The 20,349-nt window shown below is 70.1% G+C and overlaps 1 protein-coding gene across 4 annotated transcripts; it reads left to right on the forward strand.

Moving 5' to 3' along the window:
- Window positions 1-284: 284 nt before the first annotated feature.
- LOC125635186 (drebrin) lies at window positions 285-19,830 on the forward strand. Of its 4 annotated transcripts, XM_075128197.1 has the most exons (15): window positions 285-504; window positions 6,306-6,358; window positions 9,478-9,590; window positions 11,165-11,239; window positions 12,516-12,653; window positions 12,995-13,072; window positions 14,426-14,577; window positions 14,712-14,766; window positions 15,092-15,166; window positions 15,463-15,583; window positions 15,862-16,468; window positions 16,520-17,682; window positions 18,077-18,234; window positions 19,164-19,221; window positions 19,443-19,830. In XM_075128197.1, exons 1-15 carry the CDS (start codon window positions 419-421, stop codon window positions 19,535-19,537), a joined length of 3,027 nt encoding a protein of 1,008 aa, XP_074984298.1. In that variant the 5' UTR covers window positions 285-418; the 3' UTR covers window positions 19,538-19,830. The 4 variants fall into 4 exon arrangements, with proteins under 4 accessions (XP_074984298.1, XP_074984297.1, XP_048702499.1 ...); XM_075128196.1 differs by having other exon boundaries at window positions 286-504; window positions 15,862-17,682; XM_048846541.2 differs by lacking the exon at window positions 16,520-17,682 and having other exon boundaries at window positions 303-504; window positions 15,862-15,951.
- The last annotated feature ends 519 nt before the right edge of the window (window positions 19,831-20,349 follow it).

A 20,349-nucleotide genomic window follows, 5' to 3' on the forward strand; every position in this document is an offset into this window, starting at 1 on the left:
GGATCAGAATCCCCACTGGACAGAGTGGGAAACTGAGGCACAAGGAGAGGGAGGGACTCACTCTAAGGCATTACACTGCGTCATGAACAGAATCCAGAAGTCCTGGCTCCCAGCCCTCCCGGGCTCTTACCAGGAGCCCCACACTCCCTTCACACTACTGGGGACAGAACCCAGGAGTTCTGGTGCCCCACTCCCCTCCCAGAGCTGGGGAGAGAACCCAGGAGTCCTGGCGCCCCGCCCCCGCCCCCCTCAAACCACTAGCCCAACTCCCCCCCCGCCCCCGGAGCTGGGCAGGGCTCCCGGGTCCCTCCCTCCCCCCCCGCGGGCTGGGACCGGGGCCGGGCAAGGCGGGGCCGGCGCGGGGCTCCCTCGCCAGGAACTTTCCGGCCCGGCAGAGCGGGGAGCGCGGGGCTGAGCCATGAGCCGGCCCGACCTGGACACGCACCGGCTGGCGCTGCTGGCCGCCAAGGAGGACATCGCGGGCCGCCGCGCCTCCGCCGGCTGGTGAGCGCCGGGCCGGGCCGGGCCGGGCCGTGCGGGGGGGTGCAGTGGGGTGGGGGCTGCACAGTGGCAGAGAAGGGTGGGGGTGGGGGACAGTGCGGGGGGGTGCAGTGGGATGGGGCAGTGACAGAAGGGTGGGGGTGGGGCGCTGTGCGGGGGGGGCTGCACAGTGGCGGAGAAGGGTGGGGGTGGGGGACAGTGCGGGGGGGGCAGTGGGGTGGGGGCTGCACAGTGGCAGAGAAGGGTGGGGGTGGGGGACAGTGCGGGGGGGCAGTGGGATGGGGCAGTGACAGAAGGGTGGGGGTGGGGCGCTGTGCGGGGGGGGCTGCACAGTGGCGGAGAAGTGTGGGGGACAGTGCGGGGGGGGCAGTGGGATGGGGCAGTGACAGAAGGGTGGGGGTGGGGCGCTGTGCGGGGGGGTGCAGTGGGGTGGGGGCTGTACAGTGGCAGAGAAGGGTGGGGGTGGGGCACTGTGCGGGGGGGGTGCAGTGGGGTGGGGGCTGCACAGTGGCAGAGAAGGGTGGGGGACAGTGCGGGGGGGGCAGTGGGATGGGGCGGTGACAGAAGGGTGGGGGTGGGGCGCTGTGCGGGGCGGTGCAGTGGGGTGGGGCGGTGGCAGAGAAGGGTGGGGTGGGGTGCTGTGCGGGGGAGGCACAATGGGGCGGGTGTGTGAGGAGGTTTGGGGGACCGAACAGACTCTCCCGGAGCCCTTTGCTCGGAGCTGACGCTCAGCGGTGCTCTCTGCCCCCCTCTCCCCCCTTGGTGGGGTTGAGAGACCAGGAACCTCAAGGCAAAGCTGGTGTTGCTGGCATTGCCTGGGGCTCGGGCGCTGCCATGAGCCCAGGCCTGTGAGCTCCTGGGTCTTCTCCAGGGAGTCACAGAGCCACTGAGCCTGCATTCTGGGCACTGTTCCCACGCGACAGGGAGCAGGAGCTGGGGAAACTGAGGCATGGAGCAGGCAAGTGGCTTGCCCAAGGTCACACAGCAAGTTAGTGTGAGAACCAGAACCCAGGAGTCCTGCCTCTCTATTCCCCCCCCCCCCCGGACTCCACTCTCCCCACAGAGGTGGGAATAGAACCCAGGAGTCCTGCCTCCCAGCCCCCGCTGTTCGAAAGCTCGCTGGACCGCAGGGTGTTTGGGGGAAACAGCAGCTGTCTGGCTGCCAGAGAACAATTCCTGTTTTAACCCGCACCTCTAGCAAGGCGCTGCCAGGCTGCCTTTAACCCGCCCCTCCCAGCTGCCACTGCCCTCCCACAGGGAGTCATCCCCCCCCCCCCCCCCATGGAGGGAGCACCAATTGCCCCTCCCCCAGGACAGTGGGATTTCTGCGAGCGGAAAATGTCGAGGTTGCAGTTCTGCGGAGTGACTGGCTGGGGTTTTCGGGGGCGGGGGGGGCTAGTGAGCGGGGGAGGGGAAGGTGGGAGGACCCTGGTTATGAAATGGCAGTGGATTTTGGACTTGTTTTCCAAGCCGCTTAACCCAGAGGAGTTCACGGCACTCGCCGGACAGGAGCTGGGCTGCTGAGCTCTGCTAATCCAGGGAGTGGCTCTGGGGAAGGCCATAGGGACAGGAGACTGGACCTCCTACAGCAACAATTCTGTCACCTCCCAGGAGGGGGCGCTGTGGGGGGCGGGGCAGGAGCGCTGGCTGGGGTGGGGACCCCTGGCGACTCCAGCCCTGGCCTCTCCCAGCAGGATCCCAAAGCGCCAAGTAGGGCCACAGGGCAGGGACTGCGGGTGCGTCGCTGGAAGCCAGCAGCGGGATTCAGGGGAGCTGCACGAGTTATCCGGGTGCGGATTGAGCCCGGACTCTGGGGCCATCGCACTGCCCTGAGGTGTCCCCTCTGGTCCCGCAGTGGCACCGGGATGGGCCCTGTGGAGACGTGCCAGGAGGAGGTGCTGAGGCATGTGGGGGCACGGGGGTAGCGATGCTCCCTGGGCCCTTTAGTTTTCGGCCCTGGAGCGTGCTGCCAAGTCTCGCTCCCTCGCAGAGGGGCGGCTCCGGCTAAGGCCTTGGCCTCCAACGAAGGCATTGGAGTTAAACACACATTAGGGACAAGCAGCCATCCCGTCTCCCGCACCCTCTCCAGGGGAGACAAGCCCCGCAGGAAGGAAGCCCCCCCATTAACTCGCCCTCCCAGGCCAGACTCTCTGGCCCTGGCACAAGGCTGCAGGAAAGACCCCCAAGCCTCCTGACGCTGGGCCCAGGCTCGGCTCTGCAGGACAGGCTCCCTCCAGTCTCGCGTCCCCAGCGCCCCTCCTCCCTCCCCACGGCGCTGGGACGGGAGCAGGGCTTCCTCCAGAAACCACATGCAGCTCTGTGGCTTGGCCTGTTTCTCTTTGGGCCCAACTGAGCGGTGACGTCGCCCTGTGGAGACGCTGGGCGCAAGCCAGGCAGGAATGCAGGGGGCAGCGGCAGGCAGGAGCTGGGGGCTGAGCCCCCATCACCATATCCCCCATCTTGCCACCTTCCTGCCCCCCAGGCGCATGGTACCACGGCTCTGCCCCTCACCCTGACTCTGGCCAGCCCCCACCTGCACTGGGGTTCCCTGGCACCAGGGTGTTTTTACTGTCTGTGCAACGCCTTCCCCGAGGGGCTGGCACCCATTTCCCATGCCCCGCCCAGGCCACAAGGCGCCCATGTCAGTGAAAGCCATGCCCAGCGCATGGCCCAGCCGTGCTGTGGGAAGCCAGAGCCGCTCCAGATTTACACCAGAGCAGGATCTCGCCCCCGTCAGTCTCTGGCATGCCAGACCTGCCTGTGTTCAAATGAACACGCAGAGCCACATGCGTGTTCCCAGAGCTCCGCAGCTGCGTGTGCTCGGAGCAGAGCATGTTGTCACATGTACTGGTAATTGGCGCCGCGCAGAGACAAAGGGAGCTGGGGGGAGCGCGGGCGGGTTGGGGAAGGCTTGGGGAGACAGCCTCCCTGGAGAGAGGGACTCAGTTCGCCGGGATCCGAGCCAGCTTCTCTCGGTTCTAGCACCCGGCCGCGGCTCCAGGCTCCTCCTGCCCCAGGGGCTGGGGCTGCTCACAGGCTCGTGCCCCAGTCTGTCTGGCTTGGCCAAGAGGCACCGAAAGGGGCCGTGATGGGTCCCGGGTCAGGGGGACTGGCCTATAGGGCAGCTTCTGTGTACGTTACTCCCCCCGCATTATCCGCCCCTTGCTGGGCCTCAGGATCGCTTCAGATGCACCGCAGCGGAAGCTGAGCAAATTAATTGAATATGTCGTGTCTTGGAATGGCAGCATTGCAGGGAACAGGGCCAGATTGCTGGGCGGGGAGCTCCCGGCGACTCCAGCCCCGGCCTCTCCCAGCAGGGGGTGCTGTGGGGAGCAGGGCAGGAGCTGGGTGTGGGGAGAGCTCCCAGCAACTCCGCCCCGGCCTCTCCCAGCAGGGGGCGCTGTGGGGGTGGGGCAGGAGCTGGCTGTGTCGGGGGGAATCGGGGGGGAATCAGTGTGGGAGTGCTGCCCATTGGGGGCTGTTTGTGGGCCACGTGCGCCCCTTTGCGCTGAGCCAGGCAGGGGGACCTGGCAGGGGTGCTCTTGCCACGGGTCCTCCTGCCATTGTGCCAGATCCTGCAGCCCCATTGTCCTGGAGCGGATGCTGTCGGATGCACTTCCATACCCTGAGCCAGGAAGGGGCTGGGGCGGAGGAGAGGCCAGGACGGGGAGGGGCTGAGCGGAGGGGAGGCCGGGATGGGGGGAAGGAGCTGACCGGAGGGGAGGCCAGGCCTGCAGGTGTCCTGGGGGTCTCTGGGCAGGGGCAGAGCAGCTGGAGCTATGGAGGCTGGGGGTGAAGTGTGTGGGGCAGGGGCGGGTGCTTTCCCGTCCCACTGGCCCCTGAGCGGGTGGCATGCGCCATCAGGGAGCCCAAGTCCCCAGGGTGGGAGAGGAGCCTGCAGCCCCTGGCCCCCAACCTCTTTCCTGCCTGAGCCTCTCAAGGGCCTGCAGGAAAAGCCCGTCCTCTGCGGCCGACCCTGGCGGGGGGTGTGTGCAGGGGCTGGGCACTCGGGAGCAGGAGACCTTTGCAGTTTGACCCCGAGCACTTGGGGATGGAGCAGCCTGTGCAGGGCTGGGGCTGGCATGGGCGGGGAGGGCTCTGCCGGCGGCAGAGCGACTGGCATACGCTGGGTAACCGAGGGCTGGCCCCCCGCGGGGGGTGGGGAATGCAGAGGAGTGAGGCAAGGCGGGATATGGTGGAGGGGGACGCTAGGCTGTCTCAGGCCGCTCCCTCGGCGGGGAGATGGATCTGCCCAAGAGCCCCGGACAGGAGATGGGAGGGGAGCATGTTGCCTGACCCCCTTTGGACTCTGTGTTGCAATAGACCTGCCGGGCGCTGGCCGTATGCCGCTGCGTGTCAAACCGCCCCGTCCCCTACACCGCCCCCCGCGGGGCTCTGCGCCCTGCACCGCCGTGGGTCAGATCCGCCCCGTCCCCTACACCGCCCCCCGCGGGGCTCTGCGCCCTGCACCGCCGTGGGTCAGATCCGCCCCGTCCCCTACACCGCCCCCCGCGGGGCTCTGCGCCCTGCACCGCCGTGGGTCAGATCCGCCCCGTCCCCTACACCGCCCCCCGCGGGGCTCTGCGCCCTGCACCGCCGTGGGTCAGATCCGCCCCGTCCCCTACACCGCCCCCCGCGGGGCTCTGCGCCCTGCACCGCCGTGGGTCAGATCCGCCCCGTCCCCTACACCGCCCCCCGCGGGGCTCTGCGCCCTGCACCGCCGTGGGTCAGAACCTCCCCGTCCCCTACACCGCCCCCCGCGGGGCTCTGCGCTCTGCACCGCCGTGGGTCAGATCCGCCCCGTCCCCTACACCGCCCCCCGCGGGGCTCTGCGCGCTGCACCGCCGTGGGTCAGAACCTCCCCGTCCCCTACACCGCCCCCCGCGGGGCTCTGCGCCCTGCACCGCCGTGGGTCAGAACCTCCCCGTCCCCTACACCGCCCCCCGCGGGGCTCTGCGCGCTGCACCGCCGTGGGTCAGATCCGCCCCGTCCCCTACACCGCCCCCCGCGGGGCTCTGCGCCCTGCACCGCCGTGGGTCAGATCCGCCCCGTCCCCTACACCGCCCCCCGCGGGGCTCTGCGCCCTGCACCGCCGTGGGTCAGATCCGCCCCGTCCCCTACACCGCTCCACGCGGGGCTCTGCGCGCTGCACCGCCGTGGGTCAGATCCGCCCCGTCCCCTACACCGCCCCCCGCGGGGCTCTGCGCCCTGCACCGCCGTGGGTCAGAACCTCCCCGTCCCCTACACCGCCCCCCACGGGGCTCTGCGCACTGCACCGCCGTGGGTCAGATCCGCCCCGTCCCCTACACCGCCCCCCGCGGGGCTCTGCGCCCTGCACCGCCGTGGGTCAGAACCGCCCCGTCCACTACACCGCCCCCCGCGGGGCTCTGCGCCCTGCACCGCCGTGGGTCAGATCCGCCCCGTCCCCTACACCGCCCCCCGCGGGGCTCTGCGCCCTGCACCGCCGTGGGTCAGATCCGCCCCGTCCCCAACACCGCCCCCGCGGGGCTCTGCGCCCTGCACCGCCGTGGGTCAGAACCCCTGCTGTATGTTACACAGACGCCCCACACAGGCCTGGGGTCACTGTTCCCGGCAGTCTGGACAGTCTCTGTCCTGCCAGACTCTGGATCCAGCCCCGGCTCGGGCGGTCGGTAGAATGGGCCAGTGTCTGTGGAGGGGGTTGCTGGGCTGGCAGCCCGGGGGTGGGGGGTGAAGCAGGTGTTTGAGCTGGGGGTGGTGGAGGAGAAGATTGGTTGCCCCAATACCCCCCGCCCTGTCTGACCTCCCCTTCTGCCCCGCTCCAGGGCCGTCTTTGCGTATGGGAAGCACAATGAGCTGAAGCTCCTGGACTCGGGAGGTAAGAGGTGCCGAGGCCCTGGATCCACAGCCCCCTCTCCCAGCTGCCCGCCCCACACGGCCACCGCCACGGCTAAGGAGCCGTCCCCGGGTGCTGCCACCCGGCAGCTCTCTAACGCCCCCCAGCAGCGTGGGCTGGCGTCCCGCTGAGAGACCTGCCAGCACCCCCCACGCCGGGGCCGCACCCAGACGCAGGAGGGATTCGACAGTCGTCACAGAACTGGGGCTCGCTGTCGCAGCACCCCCTGGGGCCAAATGGGGCCAGCCCTGACGGCGGGGGAGAGCGCCCCCCGCTGAGCCCCCCACCCTGCTCCCTGCGCCCCCTAGTGCAGCCCTGACGCCCGGGGAGAGCGCCCCCCGCTGCCCCCCACCCTGCTCCCTGCGCCCAGCGCCCCCTAGTGCAGCCCTGACGCCCGGGGAGAGTGACCCCCGCTGCCCCCCACCCTGCTCCCTGCGCCCCCTAGTGCAGCCCTGACGGCCGGGGAGAGCGCCCCCCGCTGCCCCCCGCCCTGCTCCCTGCTCCCAGCGCCCCCTAGTGCAGCCCTGACGGCCGGGGAGAGCGCCCCCCGCTGCCCCCCACCCTGCTCCCTGCGCCCAGCGCCCCCTAGTGCAGCCCTGACGGCCGGGGAGAGCGCCCCCCATTGCCCCCCACCCTGATCCCTGCAGCCCAGCGCCCCCTAGTGCAGCCCTGATGGCCGGGGAGAGTGACCCCCGCTGCCCCCCGCCCTGCTCCCTGCGCCCAGCGCCCCCTAGTGCAGCCCTGACGCCCGGGGAGAGTGACCCCCATTGCCCCCCACCCTCCTCCCTGCGCCCAGCGCCCCCTAGTGCAGCCCTGACGCCCGGGGAGAGTGACCCCCGCTGCCCCCCGCCCTGCTCCCTGCGCCCAGCGCCCCCTAGTGCAGCCCTGACGGCCCGGGGAGAGCGCCCCCCGCTGAGCCCCCCACCCTGCTCCCTGCGCCCAGCGCCCCCTAGTGCAGCCCTGACAGCCGGGGAGAGCGCCCCCCGCTGCCCCCCGCCCTGCTCCCTGCGCCCAGCGCCCCCTAGTGCAGCCCTGACGGCCGTGGAGAGCGCCCCCCGCTGAGCCCCTCACCCTGCTCCCTGCGCCCCCTAGTGCAGCCCTGATGGCCGGGGAGAGCGCCCCCCGCTGCCCCCCACCCTGCTCCCTGCAGCCCAGCGCCCCCTAGTGCAGCCCTGACGGCCGTGGAGAGCGCCCCCCGCTGAGCCCCTCACCCTGCTCCCTGCGCCCCCTAGTGCAGCCCTGACGGCCGGGGAGAGCGCCCCCCGCTGCCCCCCACCCTGCTCCCTGCGCCCAGCGCCCCCTAGTGCAGCCCTGACAGCCGGGGAGAGCGCCCCCCGCTGAGCCCCCCACCCTGCTCCCTGCGCCCAGCGCCCCCTAGTGCAGCCCTGACAGCCGGGGAGAGCGACCCCCGCTGCCCCCCGCCCTGCTCCCTGCGCCCAGCGCCCCCTAGTGCAGCCCTGACAGCCGGGGAGAGCGACCCCCGCTGCCCCCCGCCCTGCTCCCTGCGCCCAGCGCCCCCTAGTGCAGCCCTGACCGCCGGGGAGAGCGCCCCCCGCTGCCCCCCACCCTGCTCCCAGCGCCCCCTAGTGCAGCCCTGACGGCCGGGGAGAGCGCCCCCCGCTGAGCCCCCCACCCTGCTCCCTGCGCCCAGCGCCCCCTAGTGCAGCCCTGACGGCCTGGGGAGAGCGCCCCCCGCTGCCCCCCACCCTGCTCCCTGCAGCCCAGCGCCCCCTAGTGCAGCCCTGACGCCCGGGGAGAGTGACCCCCATTGCCCCCCACCCTGCTCCCTGCGCCCAGCGCCCCCTAGTGCAGCCCTGACAGCCGGGGAGAGCGCCCCCTGCTGCCCCCCACCCTGCTCCCTGCTCCCAGCGCCCCCTAGTGCAGCCCTGACGGCCGGGGAGAGCGCCCCCCGCTGCCCCCCACCCTGCTCCCTGCGCCCAGCGCCCCCTAGCGCAGCCCTGACAGCCGGGGAGAGCGCCCCCCGCTGAGCCCCCCACCCTGCTCCCTGCAGCCCAGCGCCCCCTAGCGCAGCCCTGACAGCCGGGGAGAGCGCCCCCTGCTGCCCCCCACCCTGCTCCCTGCTCCCAGCGCCCCCTAGTGCAGCCCTGACGGCCGGGGAGAGCGCCCCCCGCTGCCCCCCACCCTGCTCCCTGCGCCCAGCGCCCCCTAGTGCAGCCCTGACGGCCGGGGAGAGCGCCCCCCGCTGCCCCCCACCCTGCTCCCTGCGCCCAGCGCCCCCTAGTGCAGCCCTGACGGCCGGGGAGAGTGACCCCCATTGCCCCCCACCCTGCTCCCTGCGCCCAGCGCCCCCTAGTGCAGCCCTGACGGCCGGGGAGAGAGCCCCCCGCTGAGCCCCCCACCCTGCTCCCTGCAGCCCAGCGCCCCCTAGTGCAGCCCTGACGGCCGGGGAGAGCGCCCCCCGCTGAGCCCCCCACCCTGCTCCCTGCGCCCAGCGCCCCCTAGTGCAGCCCTGACGGCCGGGGAGAGCGGCCCCCGCTGCCCCCCACCCTGCGCCCAGCGCCCCCTAGTGCAGCCCTGACGGCCGGGGAGAGCGACCCCCGCTGCCCCCCACCCTGCTCTCTGCGCCCAGCGCCCCCTAGTGCAGCCCTGACGGCCGGGGAGAGCGCCCCCCGCTGCCCCCCACCCTGCTCCCTGCGCCCAGCGCCCCCTAGTGCAGCCCTGACGGCCCGGGGAGAGCGCCCCCCGCTGCCCCCCACCCTGCTCCCTGCGCCCAGCGCCCCCTAGTGCAGCCCTGACGGCCGGGGAGAGCGCCCCCCGCTGAGCCCCCCACCCTGCTCCCTGCGCCCAGCGCCCCCTAGTGCAGCCCTGACGGCCTGGGGAGAGCGCCCCCCGCTGCCCCCCACCCTGCTCCCTGCAGTCCAAAGCCCCTTAGTGCAGCCCTGACGGCCCGGGGAGAGTGACCCGCCCTGGCCCAGCGCCCCCTGTGTGGGCAGTAGGGATAAGGATGGATAGGGAGGCTGCCCCAATACCCCTCCCCCAGACAGGGAGTGGGGGCAGCAAGCAGTGGGGGTCTGCCCTAGTGTCCCCTGGAGCACTCTGGGGGGCTGGGCCCTGCTAACCCCCCCCCGGTCTTATTGCAGCTGGTGGGGCAGAGGAGCTGGCCAGGAAGTTCTCCAGTACCAACATCATGTACGGCCTATGCCGCGTCCAGGACCCCGGCTCCGGGCAGCCCCGCGTTGTCCTCATCAACTGGGTGAGAGTCACGGGACGGGGGGCGGGCCCTGCACCTGCAGACAGGGTGGGCATGGAGGGCCCCAGCCCCAGCTGGGGAGGGGTCCCTTTGCCCTCTGCCAGGGGTCAGACTTACTGGGGGTGCTTATAGCGCCCCCTAGTGCCTGTGGCAATGCAGCACCCACCTGAATTTTTCTGGGTCCCTGTTTGGGGGGGCTGGGGCTGGTTGGGGAGCTGGGTCCCTGGTTGGGGGGCTGCTTGGGGGCCTGGGGCCTGTTCCAGGCTCCTCATCAAGTGCTGTGGGGCCTCCCCACCCGCTGGCAGGGCCCAGCTGCCACTGCTTCTCATTCCTGCTCACGGGGGCGGGGTGAGGGGGGCACGGGTTGGGGGGACTCTGTGGATGGGTGGGTAGCAGGGAGGCTTCGGGGGCGGCAGGGGGTCACATATGGGGCCCTAAGCAGCTCCTTGTCTCAGCCCCGTGGCATCCGATGGGGGGAGGGGCTCGTCGGGGCTGGGTACCCCCTGCAGGCCTGCGTGTGTTCAGCCCCCGGCGCAGGGCGCTGCGTGTGCCCCACGTGCCCTGAATACCCCACGGGCCGCACTCGCGTTACTGACATGGCCCTACCTGGGGCGCAGGCTGTTCTCCGCTCTGCACAACGCAGCTGCGGCCCCCCTGGAGGGCCAGCGGTGGGGGGCTGGGGGCGGCAGGCCCTGGGCACCCCCACTTCCACAATGAGCTACTCCAGCTCTGGCCTCTTGCAGCAGGGGGCACTGTGGGGCATGGGGTGGGAGCCCTGGCTGTGGGGGAGCTCCCCCTACTCCAGCTTTGGCCTCTCAGCAGATTGGGGTGCTTTCTTGCCCCCGACACCTGACTCCCCAGTTCGGAGAGCTCTGGGGCCGGCTGCCAGTTCCCCCACACCCGGCCCTGGTGCTGTCTGAGCAGAGCCTGGCTGTGACTCTGATCCCTGGGGGAGCCCCCGAGCGAATCGATACTGTCCTGGGCGAGCTGCCCACCCAGAGCCCCCCGGGGTCCGTGGTTCTGGGCAGCAGGGCCCCACCCTCCGGAGCAGGGGGCCTCCAGCTCTGGGAGGACGGGCTCAGCGCTCTCCGGCTCCAGGCAGGCACTCCCAAAGACAATTGCACACTGCAGGGTGGGGTCAGTTGGGGGCTCGATTAAGGGGGCCAAGTGACAAACAAGGGGACGTAAGGGTCTGCAGGATGTCTGAGGGGAGATCAGGGGGACGGGGGGCAAGTGGGCACTTGGACGACTGAGGGGATTGGAGGGAAACTGAGGAAGGGAACCTTTGGGCTGACTCCTGGGACAGCGCCCTGCAGGGGAGTGGACTCTTAGGCGAGCCCCAGCCCTGGCGACAAGTGCAGGGGCCACCTGCCGAGCTCAGTGAAATTCTGTATCCACAGAGAGGTGGGGGAGCCGGGTCTCTTTTGGGGGGCCCCTTCTCCAGGGCTGCAGGGGGAGCACACGGCAGCCAGCCATGGAGGCGCAAAGCCCAACAGGGGGTGGAATGAGCTGGCCTGGTCTGGGGCCCTGCTCTGGCACCGGCTGCCCGGCTGAGCTGATGTCTGCTTGGTGCCCAGGTGGGGGAGAAGGTGCCGGAGTCCTACAGACAGACCTGTGCGGGGCATCTGCCTGCCATCAAGGCCTTCTTCAAGGTGAGCTCCTGCCCGGCGGGCGGCACCACAGGGAACTTGGGCATTGCAAGGGGTACATGAGAGACAGGAGTCACAGAGACTGTCTGAAAGGGGGCGCTGTGGGGGAGCTCTGGGCTACTCCAGTCCCAGCCTGGTCCAGTAGGGGGCGCTGTGTGGAGCAGGGTAGGAGCTGGCTGTTGAGGGGGCTCTTGGCCACTCCAGCTCTGGCCTCTCGCAGCAGGGGGCGCTGTGGGGGGCGGGGCAGGAGCGCTGGCTGTGGGGGGGGTTGTTTCTGGCCACGCCAGCTCCGGCCTCTCTCAGGAGGGGGTGCTGTGGGGGGCGGGGCAGGAGCGCTGGCTCGGGGGGGGGTTGTTCCTGCCCACTCCAGCTCCGGCCTCTCCCAGCAGGGGGCGCTGTGGGGGGCGGGGCAGGAGTGCTGGCTGTGGGGGGGGGGGTGTTCCTGGCCACGCCAGCTCCAGCCTCTCCCAGCAGGGGGCGCTGTGGGGGTGGGGTGTGTCCAGCCTTTGTCGCCATTTCAGCTCCGGGCTGTGGCTGTCTGGCCGCTCCCCCACACTTCCCTAGCCCCTGCCACGTCCCTGGTGTTTGGCTTTGTTTCCGTCCCACTCGCTCCCTGGCTCTCCCCGAGCTGGGACCCCTGCCCTGGGCAGCCCCTGGCCTTCGGACGCTTTGCTCAGCACATTCCCACCACTGCTAACTCAGGCTCTGCCATTCCCAGCCCTGGCCCGGCTCCCTGGCCCCGGACCTGGGGGGCTTTCCCTGGGCAGGAAGGGGGTGGGGGAGCAGCTGGGGCCCCTCTCCAACCCCCCCCACCCCATCTGTTGCTTGTGTCTCCCCCGTTCCCAGTGCTGGAGCCTTCGCTCAGTGCAGGGGTGCTCCCCTCCCCCCAAGGGCCGGGAGCAGGCCCCTGGTGAGTGGCCCTCTCTGTCCCACCCTCCCCCAGCCCGGGCACCCAGCCCCCTGCATGGCCTAGCCCCAGCAGCCAGAGGGAAACAGTCTCCACCATCTGGAGCCCAAGAACCTATAAATACCCGGGAATGGAGCCAGGGATGGGCAGGAATCTGCCAGAGACAGGCTGCAACCAGCCAGCCAGCGTCCCGCCCGATGCGGGCACAGGCCGGAGCTGGGAGCAGGATGCATCCAGGGCCTGTGCCGGGAGAGCCGCCTTCCCCTCTCCCAGGCTGGGGTGGGAAGGACAACTGGGCTCCCCTTGGGGGGCTCCCCGGCTCCCAGGCCTGGGGTGAGCAGAGGTGAAGCTGTCCTCCCCTCCCTCGTGCAGGAGGCCAGCCTGGTGCTGAGCGCCCGCCGCCCCGAGGAGGTGACGCAGGAGGGGCTCCATCACGTGCTGTCCCAGCTCGCGCCAGCAGGGGGCAGCGTCTCCAGGCGAGCACCAGCCAGCAGCTCTGAGGAACTGGTGGTGAGTGGGGGGGCGGGGGGGGTTGACGGGGGGTGTGTGTGGGAAAGTGTGTGGACTGGGGCCTGACGGACAGATGCTGTGGGGTGCATAGAGGGAGGGGCCGCTGGGGTTTCCCTCTGGGCTGCATTGGCATTTGCTCCCTGCAGACGTGCCAGGCTGGCATGTGCTGCACCGGGTGCAGACGGGAGCCTGGTCGGGGCAAGGGGGGGGTGATGCCGCATGCAGGGCCCTGGGACCCTCCCCCCTCACTGAGCTGCCATGGCCCAGTACAGGGATGGAGATGTCCCAGGGAGAGGGCTACTCTGAGCCCCCCTTGGACCCATTTCTGCATCTCCCCGCAGGGCACCAACTACAGGAAAACGAACCCTGCCCTGGAGATCCGCAGGACCAAACGGGACTCGTTCTGGGCGCAGGCCGAGGTGAGCAGACAGCGCAGTCCCAAGAGATCCCCTGCACAGGTCATGAGCCGCACTCCAGGCCCTGCCCCATACCTCTGCAGCCGGGAACTGCACCCACAGCCAGGGCTCCTGCCCTGCTCCCCACAGTGCCCCCTGGAGCAGGTTTAATCGGGAGGTGCGGGAATGCTGAATGAGTGGGACATTTGGACTAGTCTAGTGGTTCTCAAACTTTTTTTTCATGGACCACTTGAAAATTGCTGAGGGTCCTGGCGGACCCCTTAATGATCTTTCCAAATGTTGTTTGTCCCGTTAGCTTGCGAGTGCAAAGCGCTTTGGATAAAAGTGCTACATACAAAAACTTAATAATAATTAAATTATTTTGTTCTACAAATAAAAGCACACAGCTCATATTTTAATATCAGTCCTCTCTCCCCGCCGTGGCAGCCCCCGAGCTGGGCTGGGAAGGAGAGGGGGGTCTCTCCCTCTCTCCCCGCCGTGGCAGCCCCTGAGCTGGGCTGGGAAGGAGGAGGGGTCTCTCTCCTGCCATGGCAGCCCCCGAGCTGGGCTGGGAAGGAGCAGGTTCTTTCCCTGGCTGCTGCAGCCCTGGAGCTTGAGAAAGTTGCCTCTCTCTCTGGCCACCGTCCCAAATTCTCCCCCACCCCCTCTTCTCACCCCATTGCCCCTACCTACTTCCTATTTCCCCCACCTCACCCCACTGCCCCCTCCCACCTACCCCCTAGTCCTCCCAAGGCCACCACCTCACCTTACATGTGGTGGACGGCGCTTCATTCTCTCGTGTGTGGTGGGCCAGGTGTGCACCCTAGAAGGGACTATCCGCGGACCACCTGACTGGAGCTCGCGGACCACAAGTCCCTCTGTGCTCCTTGCTCCCAGGGCCAGGCTCTGGCCTCCCCGCCTCAGGCTGATCCCTGCGGGGTTCTGGGCTCTGATCCTGCCCTGCCCCCCCGTGGCTCCCGTCGGGGCTGAGTCCCCCAAATGTTCCAGTGAAGGGGGGTCTCAGGCAGGTTCCCTGTGGGAATGTGGCCAGTGCTCTGTTGTATATGCTGCCCCCGGTGCATCCCCGCAGTACTGCCCTGGGGGAGACGACTTGGGCCCCTGCCTTGGGAGCAGGGCTGGTTGGAAACACAGAGGGAGGGGGCAGTGCCCGGGCAGGGGGTCTGGGCCAGGTGCTGACCTCCCCACCTTGCTCCGGGTGTTGGTGGGAGCTCAGCACCTGGACTCGGGGATCGGTCCCTGCCCCTGCCCCTGCCCCTGCCCTGCAGGGATCCCCTCGCTGCCCTGCCCCCGCCCCGGTGCTGGAGGCTGTTTGGGGTCCCCCGGAGCTCAGCCCCCCGTGCCCTGTGCTGCACCCAGAGGGAAGAGGAGCAGCGGAAGGAGGAGGAGCGCCGGCGGCTGCTGGAGGAGCGTAGGCGCTGGGAACGTGAGCGCATGGAGGAGGAGAAGAGAGAGGCGGCTGAGCGAGAGCGCAAGTTCAAGGAGAAGGAGAGGCTGATCGAGGAGCAGAGGTGAGTCCCCCAGGGCTGCCAGGCCTGGCGCCCCTGCCCCATCCCGCAGGCCTGCCTTGGGGCCCTGCACCCGGCGGAGCCAGGCCCCGCCAGGGCTCGCGAGCTCCTCGGCTGACCTGGGTCCCTCCCTGCAGGAAGGAGCAGGCGCGGCTGGAGGCCGAGGAGCGGAGGAAGGAGAAAGCCCGATGGGTGAGTGGAAGCTGTGCCCGCCCTGCCCCTACATCAGGGAGCCGGCAGCCAGCAGTGGGCTGGCGGTGAGATGGGGCCAAGCAGGAGATGGGGCCGGCAGGGGAGGGCTGGGGCCCGCGTCGGAGCTGGGGTGGGCACAGGCTGAGTACGGAGGGGCACAGTGCGTCTCACGGCTGGGAGCCAGCCCCCAGGAAGGAGCATGAACCAAGGCAGGCAGCGCGCAAGGAGCTGGGGGGCAGAGGACGTGGGGGCCCAGCCCCCCTCGAGCTGCCCCCACTGCTAAGTGCCCCAGCTCTCTGAGGGTCTCTACCCCATCCCGTCCCAGGAGCAGCAGCAGCGGGAGCACGAGGAGGCCATGCGGGACCGGTTCCGGCGCAGTGAGTCCATCGAGAAGGCAGTGGTAAGTGATGGGAGCCTAGAGAGAGAGAGCGCCCCCTTCTGGGCCAGGCCTGTCCTAGCCTCCTGCCCCCCACCTGGCCAGGATGCCCCCTGCTGGGCCAGGCCTGTCCTAGCCTCCTGCCCCCCACCTGGCCAGGACGCCCCCTGCTGGGCCAGGCCTGTCCTAGCCTCCTGCCCCCCACCTGGCCAGGACGCCCCCTGCTGGGCCAGGCCAACACTAACATCTTCCCCACTCGGGCCGGGATGCAGAGCCCCCTGCCCGGCCCCTCAGGCCCCCCCTCACTCTGTGCGTTGCAGGAGGCGGCCACGCTGGTCTCCCAGCGCTCACAGAATCCCCGGGAGTTCTTCAGGCAGCGGGAACGCTCCAGCTCCACTTCGGGTGCCCAGTCGCCCCCCTCGCCCCTGGGTGTCAGGCCAGGTGAGTGTCTCAGCCCCCGGCGCCTGCGCTCCCCTGGGCACTTTCCGCTGGATGTGGGATTTGGCTGAAATCCTGCCTTGCTGGGAGCTCTCGGATCAGGTTTGCTGTCTGCAAACCAAGCCTGCCATTTGCTGGGGGCACGAGGGAGCTATTAGGGGCCTACGGGTTAAGCAGCTGCTGTGTTCCCCCCCGAGGTGGCTGCATGACAGTGGTGGGTGATGGTGCGGGAGGGGCAGGGGAAGCAGCCGCTGACAATCTCCTCTGTGCTTTCCCCCCAGGAGCACCCCATAGGCCCTACCTACGCTACCAGCGCAGCCTGACTGAGTCTGCCTACATCTTCCGCCGGCCAGAGCCCCACACTTCGCCGGGTGACTTCCTCCCGGCCCCCTCCAGCCCTCGCACCTCTGAGTCCCGCTCCAGCACGGCTGCCCCTCCTGCCAGTCCACGCAGACCCACACCCCTGTCCCCCGCCAGCCTGCCTGGGACAGGGCCCCTGCCCTCCACCAGCCTGCCCAGGGCCAAACCCCTGCCCCCCACAAGCCCACCCGGGACAGGGCCCTTGTCCCCCACCAGCCCGCCATGGGCCAAACTCCTGCCCCCCACCAGCCCGCCCGGGACAGGGCCCCTGCCCCACACCAGCCCGCCTTGGGCCAAACCCCTGCCCCCCACCAGCCCGCCCGGGACAGGGCCCCTGCCCCCCACCAGCCCGCCTTGGGCCAAACCCCTGCCCCCCACCAGCCCACCCAGGACAGGGCCCCTGGCTCCAGCTATTCAGCCCAGAACCAAAGATCTGTTCCACATCAGTCCAGATGGAACCATGACTCTGCCTCCCATCAGCCTGGCTGAACCCGGGTCTCCACCCCCTGCCCCCTCTGCCAGAGCCAGGTCTCCATCCCCTGCCAGGCCTTCATCCCCTGCCCCCTCTGCCAGAGCCAGGTCTCCACCCCCTGCCAGCCCTCCCAGAGCCGGGTCTCCACCCCCTGCCATTCCTCCCAGAGCCGGGTCTCCACCCCCTGCCAGCCCTCCCAGAGCCGGGTCTCCACCCCCTGCCCCCTCTGCCAGAGCCGGGTCTCCACCCCCTGCCCCCTCTGCCAGAGCCGGGTCTCCACCCCCTGCCCCCTCTGCCAGAGCCGGGTCTCCACCCCCTGCCAGCCCTCCCAGGGCCGGGTCTCCACCCCCTGCCAGCCCTCCCAGGGCTGGGTCTCCATCCCCTGACAGCCCTCCCAGAACTTGGTCTCCTGCCCCTGCCAGCCCTCCCAGGGCCAGGTCTCCACCCCCTGCCAGCCCTCCCAGGGCCGGGTCTCCATCCCCTGCCAGCCCTCCCAGGGCCGGGTCTCCATCCCCTCCCAGGGCCGGGTCTCCATCCCCTGCCAGCCCTCCCAGGGCCGGGTCTCCATCCCCTGCCAGCCCTCCCAGGGCCGGGTCTCCATCCCCTGCCAGCCCTCCCAGGGCCGGGTCTCCATCCCCTGACAGCCCTCCCAGGGCCAGGTCTCCATTCCCTCCCAGGGCCGGGTCTTCATCCCCTGCCAGCCCTCCCAGGGCCGGGTCTCCATCCCCTGACAGCCCTCCCAGAACTTGGTCTCCTGCCCCTGCCAGCCCTCCCAGAGCCGGGTCTTCTCCACCCCCTGCCTTTCCCAGAGCTGGGTCTCCGCCCTCTGCCAGCCCCCCACGCCCTGTCAGCCCTCCCAGAGCCAGGTCTCCACCTCTTCTCTCTCTACCCCTGGCCAGCCCCCCTTCCCCAGTGTCTCTGTCCCCCAGCATCCCCCATGGGTTGAGGTCTCCAAACCAGCCCCCAGCTATATTTCCGCCCATGGAGGAGGCTCCCCTATTGCTCCAGGGCCCCTCTGAGGGCTCCCTCCTGGCAGAGTCAGTGCCCACTGAGGGGCCCCACGACCGGCTCCCAGATGTGCAGACTGGGCCTCTCGCTGATCCCACTCGCCCATCACTGGCCGTGGGGGAGCCTGCTCCAAGCTGCCCGGTTCTCTCCAGCGCAGGTTCCCTCTCCGTGGAACCTCTGCCCCAGCCAGCGCCCTCCTGGCCCTGGCAGCCCGGCCCCTCCACAGCTGCAGCCCCCCTGCCTGGCGAGGACCCCGGGGCAGGTGGGTGTTCGGGGCAGGACGGTGCCATCGTGCGCACACACCAGGAGCTGCTGGGCTGAGCCAGCACTGGGGTCACCTGGGCTGGCAGGTCTGTCCCGCTCCCCCAGCACGGCCCAGCAGGAAACCCCCCAGCGGGTCTGCCCCCCACCCCCAACACAGCCCCCGGCAGGAAACCCCCTGGGGAGGGCACCACGCAGTGCTGCTTGGCCGGCTGTCACTCGGGGGCATTCTGCTCCGGGGGGAGGCGGCGGGGTTCCTGAATTGCCGTCAGCCAGGCTGGCGGAGTGGGGTACCTGATGGAGCCCAGCAGCCCCTGAGCCAGCTTGGACGGTCGCCCGCTGCTCTGGCAGCAGAGCGAGTGCCAGACACTCAGCCCTCACCCGTCTCCCCGTAGGTGGAGAGGCATGGGTGGAGCCCTCCCACGGGCCTTGCCTGGCACCAGGGGCCAGCCCGGCCGAGCTCCTCCTGGAGTCAGGACACAATGGCATAGCAGGGCAGGAGGCCAGGAGGTGGCCGGAGCTCACGGAGCTGGAGCTGGAGCCAGGAGAGAAGGTAACGGAGCCAAAATCTATGAGGAACTTTAATGTCAGGGGGTGGCAAGTTCAGGACATGGGGCCTTTCCCCTTCAGGAGGCACCAACTCCACTCTGCCCCAGGGCTGGGGGCAGCGAATGGGGCCTTTCCCCTCTCGGGGGGGCTGGCTCCGATCTGCCCCAGGGCAGGGGGCCGGCTGGCCCGGGGAGTGGGGAATGGGGCCTTTCCCCTCTCGGGGGGGCTGGCTCCGATCTGCCCCAGGGCAGGGGGCTGGCTGGCCCGGGGGGTGGGGAATGGGGCATTTCCCCTCTAGGAGGTGCTGGCTCCGATCTGCCCCAGGGCAGGGGACTGGCTGGCCCGGGGGTGGGGAATGGGGCCTTTCCCCTCTCGGGGGGGGCTAGCTCCGATCTGCCCCAGGGCAGGGGGCTGGCTGGCCCGGGGGGTGGGGAATGGGGCCTTTCCCCTCTAGGAGGTGCTGGCTCCGATCTGCCCCAGGGCAGGGGACTGGCTGGCCCGGGGGTGGGGAATGGGGCCTTTCCCCTCTCGGGGGGGGGCTAGCTCCGATCTGCCCCAGGGCAGGGGACTGGCTGGCCTGGGGGTGGGGAATGGGGCCTTTCCCCTCTCGGGGGGGGCTAGCTCCGATCTGCCCCAGGGCAGGGGACTGGCTGGCTCAGGGGGGTGGGGAATGGGGCCTTTCCCCTCTCGGGGGGAACCGGCTCCAATTGGGGCCCATGTCAGGAGCTGTTTCCATGTGGCATCAGCTCAGGCTCCCTCTGCAGGTGACCCCACTGCAGCCCCCGCCCGTCACCTGCGGCAGGCTGCCCAGGCCCTGGACCCCAGAGTACCTGCCCCACGGGGAGCCAGTGGGAGCAGGGAGCCTGGCTTAGTCCCACTGCCTAGGTGAGAGCTGTGCCCGTGCCCCCCTTCAGCGCCCCTCTCGTCCCGCAGGGCGCCCTGAGCAGCGGTGCCAAGCTCCAGCTGCAAGCGGCGTGGGATCCCCCCGCAGGTACCGCGGCTCCGGCCTCCCACTCCGCCCTGTGCCACCCCACTGCGGGGCTCCCCCAGGGAGCAGGGGAGGGGCTGCCCTGGCTGGGCTCCCCCGGGAATGGGGTTGGCGGGGGAAGAGGCGGCCTGGCCAGGGTGCCCTGAAGGAGGGGAGGGAGGGAGGGCTGGGGGGGTGATACCCCAGCAAGGGCCCCTGTCGCTGAGCTGCCGGTCTCTCCGCAGGGGGCAAAGCCTGGGTCTCTCTGCAAGGCGGCGCCAGGCAGGTGGCGCTGGAAGGGGGGGAGCCCATCGCGGGCCCCTCCCCCCCCACGGCATAGAAAGCGGGGGCTGCCGGACCCCAGCACTCGCCTCATCCCACAGGGCCAGCGTGGGCTCGGCTTTACTGACTGCGACTCGCCGCAGGGCTGCTCGGATCGCGCCCCCCCTGGGCTGTTCTAAGAACCAGCAATTCCCCCCCCCACGCTCTGGGGGTGCCTGTGGGCCCAACCCCTCCACTCTGAACCCCTGGCACCCTGTTCTCTGCTCGCTGGGTGAGCCCCCAACCCACCACGGTACCCTGGGTCCTGGGCTGTGGCCTCCAAGGCCTAATAAAGGAGCTGTAGGAACTTGCCATGGGTCTGGCTTTGGCTTCTCTGCCCCTCCCCTGCCCGTGAGGCTGCGGCACCTGGACTCATCCCCCCGATGGGGCCCAAGGCCACTGAGCCAGCCTGGCACAGGGGGGCTTTGTCGAGGCATGGCCCAGGCCTCCTGCTGGGGACAAGGCTCAACCGCTCGCCCCTGAGCCCCCAGCAGCTGTGGGCAAAGCAGCCCCCCCCTTCCATTCTCGCCAGGGCTGGGGGTGAGGCACGGGGGGCCCAGTACCTGGGTTGGCCTCACAGGAAGGAATAGAGGGGGTGCTGGCTGGAGGGTGCTGAGTGGGGGCACCCCACCCCCACCAGCAGAGAGTGGCCCAACCCCACCTGACCTGCTTGGGGGGGAGGGGGCAGGGCTCCCCCATGATGGGGGGCGGAGATGTGTCCCTCCCCAAGCTAGCTGGACCCATGGGCCACTCTCTAGCTGTGACATCAAGGCTGCCTGCAAGGCCCAAGCTCATGGGGTGGGCGATGGCAGGTGGGCCCAGTGACCAACC

Source organism: Caretta caretta, chromosome 4, assembly GCF_965140235.1.
Source record: "Caretta caretta isolate rCarCar2 chromosome 4, rCarCar1.hap1, whole genome shotgun sequence".
In the NCBI taxonomy this organism is placed as follows: Eukaryota; Metazoa; Chordata; order Testudines; family Cheloniidae; genus Caretta; species Caretta caretta.